The sequence below is a fragment of the Pinus tabuliformis genome, chromosome X (genome assembly GCF_031772625.1).
Source record: "Pinus tabuliformis cultivar Carrire ecotype Pingquan chromosome X, CPIR1, whole genome shotgun sequence".
Taxonomy (NCBI): Eukaryota; Viridiplantae; Streptophyta; class Pinopsida; order Pinales; family Pinaceae; genus Pinus; species Pinus tabuliformis.
The window spans coordinates 221,170,356-221,180,669 of NC_142308.1; the positions used below are offsets into that span (position 1 = coordinate 221,170,356).

Below are 10,314 nucleotides of genomic sequence, written 5' to 3' on the forward strand. Positions count from 1 at the left end.
AAATGTCCCAGCTTGTTGCCTATGGTTTTCAAAGATTCTGGCAGCCAATAATCCAGAGGAAGGGAATATAGTCTAATCCAAACCAATACTGATGTGAATGTTTCACGTTCTGGGACAAAGTTCATCATCCATGGCTACATGTAGAGCCCTGCTGCAGCATAGAAATAGGGCCCCCCTTCAAACACTCTATCCTTGTCCTCTAGGCTTGTGAACACTACTATGAAAAAGCCCTTAGAACCCAGATGTATTTCTCCCTTTGGCTTCCAATGGCTCCTTATCCAGACATGTAACACCCTCTCCGTCGGCCATAACCCCATGAACTTGCATATGATTGCATGCTCCGTCATATGATCTCTATGAGCTTGTATCGTTGGGTCGCTCAATATGACCCATGGAATAATGCCTGACTTGGGCTTGCAGACTCCAGTGGTCTTACTGGAAGCCGGTCTTTCACTATTTCCTCCATTCCCCTTTTCTTTTCTCATTTCCTGTTGATTCCCTTCTTGATCCTGATCTCCGCTTCTTCCAGATGTCCCCTGACTTTGTGTTTTTGAGATCTTGTCCAGTGGTTTTTTGAAATGTTTCTTTCCCGCGTCCTGACTCCCTCCTAAGACTTCATGGTTGTAGGAGGGAGCAGCACTCCCCCTTGCGCTCCCCGCCATGGTACCCTGAATCCAAAACCATGTATTCAACTCCAACCCTAGCTTCTCCTTCCTCCCCAAGATTCTTAACCATCGGTTCATGTACGATGTCGGTTGATATTTCACTTTCACTCTTCCAGTAATAAGTAAAATATTTTGATATCTATGTCAAATAATATAGTTTATAAACTATATCGACTAATATATTTTAGAACTCTCTCTCTCTCTCTCTCTCTCTCTCTCTCTCTCTCTCTCTGTATATATATATAAAGAGAGAGAGAGAGAGGGGTGTAAATCTTTTTTTTTAAGTTTTGCATTCTAAAATAAGAATTGCATATAATGAGATTTGACCCTTCTCGACTCTTGGTAGATTTGTCCTTAAGATAAATCTATACTCGTTTATGTACTAGTTCTACACATATAATGTTGTTGTTTCTAAATTTATGACCCAGATTGATAATTGAATGTAATGGGATTTAAGCAATTAAATCGTGTGACAATAACCCTCTCAAATAAAACGAGGTTCTATTCAATCAATTTTGAGCAACCTCCTTAAATCAAATGATGTTACTATAATTTAAGGTCCCTCAAATTTCATGTAGACAAACTCTTGAAAATCTAGTAACTCTATCTAAATTTGGAAATAGAATGTGATACAAAATCAATTTTAAATAAATTTCCCTTAAATTGATAGTGATGTTCAAATCAAATTTAAGAAGATTTAAGGTTCTTTAGATTTAATGTGGATAAACTTTTTGAAAATTTAAAAACCCTCCTCAAATATAAAGTATAAATTCCTAATAAGAGGTTTGTCCCATAGCAAACAAACACTTTTACATAGAAATAAAAGTTATCAAAGTGTTGATTCTTGCTAGTAATTTCAAAAAAATTCATCAAATTTAAATAATATTTTTAAATTTGAAAAATATTTATAGCCAATACATATTATAATATACCTAAAATATATTATTAAGTGAATTATCGTAATGTAATAAATAAATAACATGTTCTATAATTTATTATTATTATATAATAATGATTACACTACGTAGTAATTATCATATAAATATTGTTATATAAAATTTATTTATTATATTATATATTAATAATTACACTATATAGTAACTATCATGCGAATATTGTTGTATAAAAATTATTTATTACATTTGCTTCATTATTAATTACATTAATGTATTTTAATTACATTAAAAAATTTCAATTAAATAATAATAAAATCGTTAATGATTAAAACATGTATTTTTGACTCTTTCAAATTTAAAAGAACTTATGTTACAAATAAATAAAATATGCATTAATTATATTAAAAAGTTTCAATTAAATAATTAAATAATAAAAAAATTGTTAATGATTAAAACATGTATTTTTGACTGTCTCAAATTTAAAAGGACTTATGTTACAAATAAATAAAATCCATACAACATATTTGATTTCTTCTTAACCAATATTATTATAATTTATTAATATTTTAATAAAAAATCAAAAATAAAAATTATTATTAATATTTTTAATTTTTAATGTAATTTAATTATATCTATAGGTAGATGGCCAACAAGTTCGGGGTGAACTTTAATTCATTCCTTCAGCATTGCCCCTTTTAAGGAACCCCAAGAAGCTGCTAGGAAAGAAATATTTATCATGTTATATTGAGTCGTTGGAATCATGCATGAGGGAGTGTTTTATTTTCTTTTAATTTTGAACATTAACAAGTGGCATGTTCTTATATTTAAATGGGTTGTTAGAATTATGAGAAGTGTTTATTTTATTTTTTTAATTATTGAGTGAGTTTAATGGCATGCGTTTTTTAAAAAGGTTATTTGTTTAAAACTAGAGAGGTAGAATATGTATATTTTTGTAAATTTAGCAATCAAATTATTATACCGAAATGAATCCCTTGTCTTACAAACAAAAAAACAAAAAAATATTATATACCAATTTAATATATGACTTAATCATAACGTATAATAATAATAATAGTTTTTTTTAATTTCAAACATTGGCAAATGACATAATTTCTTTTCACTTCAAAACATTGACAAGTGTCTAGATATCATGCCACTTGCAAATGTTAATGGAGTCGTCTATTGAGGTGGAGGAATTGCCGAGACGGCCAAAAGTGGCCAGAATCCAGGCAAAAAAATTTCAAAAAATCTTGTAGAGGCAGTGTTTGTGATGGTGGAAATAGATTCAACACCATAAAAAATGCCTAGAACACCTAAAATTTTGAAGTTTAACAACTGTAACTTCGATTTCAAAAAATCTTTACAAATTTTCTCTAAACATAACCAGAATTTCCATAACCTATAATAATAATAATAATTTTTTTTAACTTCAAACATTAAAAAATAACATAATTTCTTTTAATTTCAAAACATTGACAAATATCCAGATATCATGCCACCTGCAAACGTTAAAGAATTAGTCTATCCAGACCGAAGAATTGCCCGGAACATAATGCCAACCACTCAAGAGAATATGACAAATATTTATTTCCTTAAAATGAGAGTGCGTTTGCCAGGAACTTGCTCTGTCATCTCGCTCCGCATTTGTTGCAAGGGACCAATATCAAATATAACGCGCGTGTATTAATTTTATTGCTTTCGACTAGTTTTTAATTGAAAATTTAATTTATCTTGTTTTTTTATTTAATTATTTCCAATTTTGTATATTATATATATTTAAAATTTTAATTTATTGTGTTTTTTTATTTGATTGTTTGTATTTTTTATATTATATAAATATTTTTTTTGGTTTTGTTGTATTTTTTAATATTATTTTTTGGAGAAGAAAATTTATAAAATTTAAAGTTAATAATTTAATTTTTAATATGAATTTAATTTTTTTAATAAAAAATAATATTATTTTTCAAAAACTATTTGTTATAATATTTTTTTTAATATATTGATAAATTAATATTATATTTAAATTTTATTGTTTAAATATAGTTGTTACGTGAAATTTTGGTTTTTATAGTGTTCTCTATTTAAATTTTTGTCATAATCTGTTTCTGCATTTGGTCCTGATAATAAACTATACTTATTAATTCGAAACACATCAATAATTTTCTTATTATATAATTTCTACCTAAAAACTTTACTTTTATTTTATCTTTTTATTATTAATTTATTATGATTTTGAATCACAAGAAGTGCCATTGTCCTTTCCCTTTTTCGAGAATATGGAAGGATGGAGCAGTATATAATAGCCAAGGACCCACTTATGACACCAAGGAAGGATCATAGTTTTCACTTATGAATTAGCTTATTATTTACAGTCTCAACAAGGCTTCAGTACCTACCCAAGGAGGGGGGAGCAACAATAGGGACCGACCTTATGACTTTCACGGGAAAGACATAGTTTATTAACTCCACATCTTGTTTTTTTATTTCCTTCAACTTAATTATGATCTATTGCTCATACTTTTCTTTTTTCAATTCTTTCGCAAAATAATTAATTAAAATTTTAAATCACAATTTAAAAAATTAAATTTATTAACCTCACAAAAGAACTCATTCTGAATGGTTAGGATATTTTCATTCATAGCCCTTTTAAATATTTTCAAAAATTAATTAGACTTCAAAATAAGTCAAAATGTCATTGTTTCAATTTCTAGTCGAATTCGTTGTAAGTCTTAACTAAAAGAATTAATTAAATCTGACCACGCTTCAAAATGACTATCTAAGTTTTGAAGTGAGATGATCATTGGTTTTTTCTTTTATAAATCCATAAATTGCAATACAAGATACTGCCACAAAGAAGATCTATCCCAATGAACAAATTACTATAGTTACAAGAAAAAACATAATATATTATATTCAAATGGGGAGTATAAAACTGTATTTTTTAGTTAGGGTTTGCATCTTTTTAGTTAGAGTTGGTATTGAATGAAGATTTATCTTTTGTAGGGTTGGAATTTCAAAACAAATTTATTCGTGAAATCTGACAGTTTTAACGTCTCTCGATTAGTGTTTACAGTTTCAACCAGAAAAAATTACAGGTTTATAATCTTTTTACCTATATTTAACAAGCAAATCACCCCATAACAAACAGTCTACCATCAAATTCTATCCCTAATTCCATAAATACTACCTTAGAAAAAAAGAGTAATATATCATATTCAAATGGGGGGAGTATAAAATTGCATCAATAGAGTTAAGAGTTTGGATTGAACGGAGGGAGACTCTGTTACACGTCACAGATCTACCCTAGTGAATGAATTACTATAAATAAACAGATAGTATACCATATTAAAATGGAGTATAAAATTGCACCGACAAGGTTATAGATCATTGAACGAACTGGGGAGATTCTGTGTCACACCTCATCACGACGACATATCTACTAAAATTATATATATAATATATCATATTAAATTGGAGGAAGTATAAAATTGCATCCACCAAGTTAGATTTTCGATTGAACAAACAAAACAGTGTTATAGGTTATTTTAAAATGTGACTTTTGTTTTTTTAAAAATATTTTATTTTAGAATGTGAAATTTTTAAATGCAATAAGGAAAGTTATGTAGATATTTTGGTAACTAGTTTTTGGGATAATTTATTTAGCCATATGGTTATTTCATTTTAGAATGCGAGGCTTTTAAAGACAATAGAGAAATTTATGTAGATATTCTGGCATCTAGCTCTTGGGATAATCTATTTAGCTAGAGGTTTGTGGAGGAGTTGGGAGCTAGCTATTGGGATAATCTATTTAGTGAGGAGTTTGTCGAGGAGGCTTTACAGGGAAAGGGCTGAATACATCAACAAGATAAAGAAGCAATCTGTCCCATTTTTTTTTTTCTTTCTTTCTAAGTTTTGGAACACTAAGTTTTGGAGTTTTTGTTGGTGCTTTGGCTAATTTTTTTTCCAAATCTTAACTTTTGTTATTATCCCTGCCCAAAGGCATGTTATTATGCATCAATTTTGCCTTTGACTGTGTATTAGTTTGTATTTGACCAAAAATTTCTATAGTTTATCTATAGTTTAATATTGGGAATGCAAATTTTGTTATTTTATTATTATTATTTAAATTTATTTATTTGTAAAGTGATTGGTTGAGGTCTTATTATGGGTTATTTAGTAACTTCACCATTTTTATTAGTTACTGTTCTTTTTGTTTTTATTTTATTTCTTTTTATTTAACTCTTTTATTTTGATTTTTTTTGCCTTTTCTAATGTTTCCATTTTCATGAATTATAGTTTTTTCCCTTATTTTACTTATTATTATATTAAAAACATATTTTAATAATTTAATTATAAAAAATCATATATATTAATAAATATAAAACACATAAATATATATAAAAAGATAAACATATATATTAAAATGTATATATATTAATATAAATAATATTAGTTAATTACATTTCTTAATTTTTGATAATGGTATTCAACGATATAATATTTGATTATTTATTTAATTTTTGTGATGAAAACTTTATATTTTTAGTGTTCTTATTTTTCTAATTTAAACTAAGTAGTAGGTACTAGGTACTATATAGCTTTTATTTAAAATAAGTTCTTGTTGTACTATGTTCTTAGAACCTTAAAAAATTATTGAGACAATCTCATTGTGTTTTTAGTTTTATTTATTTTTATTTAATTTTTTTATTTTGATTTTTTTCCTTTTCTATTATTTTCATTTTCTTAAATTATAGTTTATTTCTCTATTTTACTGAAGATAAACATATATATTAAAATGTATATATTTTAATATAAATAATATTAGTTAATTACATTTTTTTTAATATTTGGTGATGGTATTTAACAATATAATATTTGATTAGTAATTTAATTTTTGTGATAAAACCTTTATAATTTTATTATTTTTATTTTTCTAATTTAAACTAAGTGATAGTAAAGTGGTAGGTACTAAATACTATATAACCTCTATTTAAAATAAATTTTTGGTGTAATATGTTTTTCAAAACCTTCAAAAGACACTCTGATCGTAGACAGTTTACGACTCAATCTTATAAATCCAAAAAAACCTTGCAGAATTCTGAACCAATTAAATAGAAAAATAAACGCAAATCAGGAATCGTCGGTCGTCATTAATGACGGTGACCATGGTGTTACAAACAGGGTATCTTCCTTTTTGACATGGTGTTACAAACAGGGTATCTTCATGGTGTTACAAACAGGGTGTTTACTTTCTCCGGTGATCTCCATCATGGCGATTGAGGGATTCGACATGGTGTTACAAACAGGGTATCTTCATGGTGTTACAAACATGGTGTTTACTTTCTCCGGTGATCCCCATCATGGCGATGGAGTGATTTGACATGGTGTTACAAACAGGGTATCTTCATGGTGTTACAAACATGGTGTTTACATTCTCCGGTGATCCCCATCATGGCGATTGAGTGATTTGACATGGTCTTAACAAAGAGGGTATCTTCATGGTGTTTACTTTCTCCGGTGACCCCCATCATGGCGATTGAGTGATGGTTAAGCTACGGGATTGGCCTTTCCTTCCCCTTTATGAATCCGAAATTGCCCTTTCCGGGGAGAGCATGTTTTCCTCCGCCACCACCACCTTTTCTGCTTCAATATCGATTGCAATGGTGGCCATCCATCACCTGCTTTGCTGCTTTAATGGCAATGGTGGGAGAGAGACGAAGAGAAATAACAGATACGACGTATTTCTGAGCTTCCGAGGACTCGATGTGAGAAAAGGGTTTGTGGATCATCTCTACCACGCCCTCACCGGCGCAGGATTCCACGTATTCCTTGACACCCACCATCTCCAGAGGGGAGAAGACATCTCTGCAGGCCTACAACACGCAATCGAGGTAAGCCGCATCCTCATTCCCATATTCTCCATCAATTACGCACAATCTGCATGGTGCCTCAGAGAAGTTTCTCTTATAGAGAAAGGGGGGAAAAATGGATCGGCCATTGTCGTCCCTCTGTTTTACAATGTGACTCCTACTCAAGTTCGGCACCCGGATCAAGCTCATGGAAGCCCATTTGCTGAAGCATTCAGAGAGCATGAGAGGAGTGGGAAATACGGCGCACAAGAAATTGATGAATGGAAGGATGCTCTCTCTGCAATCTCTCGTCTCTCCGGGTGGTCGCTCCAAGAAAACACAAATGGGTGGGTGACTCAATATCGTTCCCTGTTCTGCTCTGTTCTTATTTATATGCTTCTGTTTCTTCTTGTTACCTTTAGTATTTTCAAACTCTTTGCAGATACGAGGCATCGCTGGTGAAGCGAGTGGTTGAAGACGTGGGTAAACTTTGTAATTGACGAACCGTTCGCCTTTGATTAACCAGTATTGCTCCACAACGGGGTCCAGTGAAGGAAGATCGTCTTCCAAATAAATCTCCAAGGGGTTTTGGAGACCTTTAAAACTTGTTTATTTTGTCTGTGTAGAACAGACCTGCATCATGAATGCTTGTTTATCAGGGCTATGCTCTAGTCATTTAGAGAAACAAGGCACAGAGAAGAGTGTAAGATGCTTGCAGAATTTCAAAACTTCTGTCGTTTACTAAATGTCTGCATTAAATGTGTAACCGATGGCTCAATGTATTTGTAAATTATCCGGTCTGATAGTTAAGGATTCCCTGTGACAATTTCCATTTCTATTGGCGGGTTGTGTGGATTCTCTGCGACAATTTATATTTCAATTGGCGGGTTGTGTTTTATTCTTTCCATGTACCGTGACTAGTTCTGGGACTCTTAGGTCCTCGGATCATTGTTTTCTTTTGGACTGTACCTGAGAGTTTCCCCATTTAGATTATTCTTTTTATTCTTTTGGACTGTATTATAGATTATTCTTTTGGAATGCGGTTAAGAGGAAAATATTCTATTTTATTTTAATTTGGGTTTAAGTAAAGGTTAATTTAATATTGGATAAGATAATTATTTGTTTAATAATGAAATGTTGTTATTAAACCTGTATTTGAATAAATTGTATGAGAATTTTTTTTGCTGAATTCTGAGCAAATTAAAACAGAAAAACAAATATAAATCCTTCTAAAACATAAAACAGATAAACTACCAACACTATGTATACCACGTCATCACAAAATGTTGGATCAGTAATGTGGGGCATCAGTCATGGCTCTTTGGTGCAAGTAGGCCATAGTTCTATGACTAATACATCGCCATGACGATGGAGGTGTTGCACGGAGGCCATAGCGCTATCGCTGATGACTCACCCTCACTATCGAGGTGGTGGAAGTGGGGTATTAGAGTGGGCCTAATGGTTAAGAGCATGTGATTACTCCTAAGAGGTTGCAGGTTCAAAACTAGAGGGGTAAAGTATGTATGCCTTACCAGACTTAATAGTCAAAATCACTACGCAAATGGGTCCCTTACCCCATAAACAAGAAAGTCTCATACACTAACTTGGTATCTACATTAACTATAACCTTAAAATTATATTATAACCTTATAACCTTAAAATTATATTATAACCTTAAAATTCTATTGCCTCCTTCCACCTGCCACAACCCCAATCGTCGTCGTCGTGATGAGGGCATCAGTGACGATAAAATCCTGGCGGGGCCTCACGTTTTGCTCACCTGTGGAGACAAGGTCCCTGTGAAAATTGAGTAGAGAAATCCTGCGGCTTTTCCAGGCCAGGTAGAAATCAGGAATCGTCAGTTGTCATTAGTGACGGTGAACATGGTGTTACAAGCAGGGTATCTTCCTTTCTGACTACCGTTTACTTTCTCCGGTGATCCCCACCATGGCGATTGAGTGATGGTTAAGTTACGGGATTGGCCTTTCCTTCCCCTTTTTGAATCCGAAATTGCCCTTTCCGGGGAGAGCATGTTTTCCTCCGCCACCACCACCTTTTCTGCTTCAATATTGATTGCAATGGTGCCCATCCATCAACAGCTTTGCTGCTTTAATGGCAGTGGTGAGAGAGAGACGAAGAGAAATAACAGATACGACGTATTTCTGAGCTTCCGAGGACTCGATGTGAGAAAAGGGTTTGTGGATCATCTCTACCACGCCCTCACCGGCGCAGGATTCCACGTATTCCTTGACACCCACCATCTCCAGAGGGGGGAGGATATCTCTGCAGGCCTACAACACGCAATCAAGGTAAGCCGCATCCTCATTCCCATATTCTCCATCAATTACGCACAATCTGCATGGTGCCTCAGAGAAGTTTCTCTTATAGAGAAAGGGAGGAAAAATGGATCGGCCATTCTCGTCCCTCTGTTTTACAATGTGACTCATACTCAAGTTCTGCACCCGGATCAATGTTGGGTATTTTTCAATGGGGAAAATACCAAAACCAGACAAACAAACACCACAGAGTCAATGCTCTGTTTCCACTGTTCCAGGACCTTTGCACAGGGAAACTATTAAAACAGAATGACTCATAACAGTCCATTACACAGCCATAAAACTATTTTCTATTGATTAAAAACAAACACTGTTACAAACTTCATCCTCTGCGCAGAGAGGGATTCACTGGAGAGACTCTGTCTCTCTCTCGCTTCTGGTCTTCCACTGCTGTGGGTATTACATAAACAATCTCATGCTATCTCTTGGTTTTGCGATGGCAAGCCAATACAATACATCCCTGTTTTCAAATTCTTTTCGCACTGCTGTGCATTTACAAAAATCGCACTACTATGCGCAGCCACCACATAACACCATTACATACAAAAAAATTGTGCGCAGCCACAAT

General features: G+C 32.4%; 1 protein-coding gene across 1 annotated transcript; it reads left to right on the forward strand.

Moving 5' to 3' along the window:
- Window positions 1-7,104: 7,104 nt before the first annotated feature.
- Window positions 7,105-7,910, forward strand: LOC149139145 (toll/interleukin-1 receptor-like protein). The gene is made up of 2 exons (XM_089450608.1): window positions 7,105-7,757; window positions 7,853-7,910. The coding sequence occupies exons 1-2, from the start codon at window positions 7,105-7,107 to the stop codon at window positions 7,908-7,910; spliced, it is 711 nt and encodes a 236-aa protein (XP_089306734.1).
- The last annotated feature ends 2,404 nt before the right edge of the window (window positions 7,911-10,314 follow it).

Bases quoted from the DNA above. Each gene is read 5' to 3' on its own strand.
- LOC149139145 (XM_089450608.1), top strand. From the start codon at position 7,105: ATGGTTAAGCTACGGGATTGGCCTTTCCTTCCCCTTTATGAATCCGAA. The intron at 7,758-7,852 runs GTGGGTGACTCA...AACTCTTTGCAG, and splicing joins CTCCAAGAAAACACAAATGG to ATACGAGGCATCGCTGGTGA.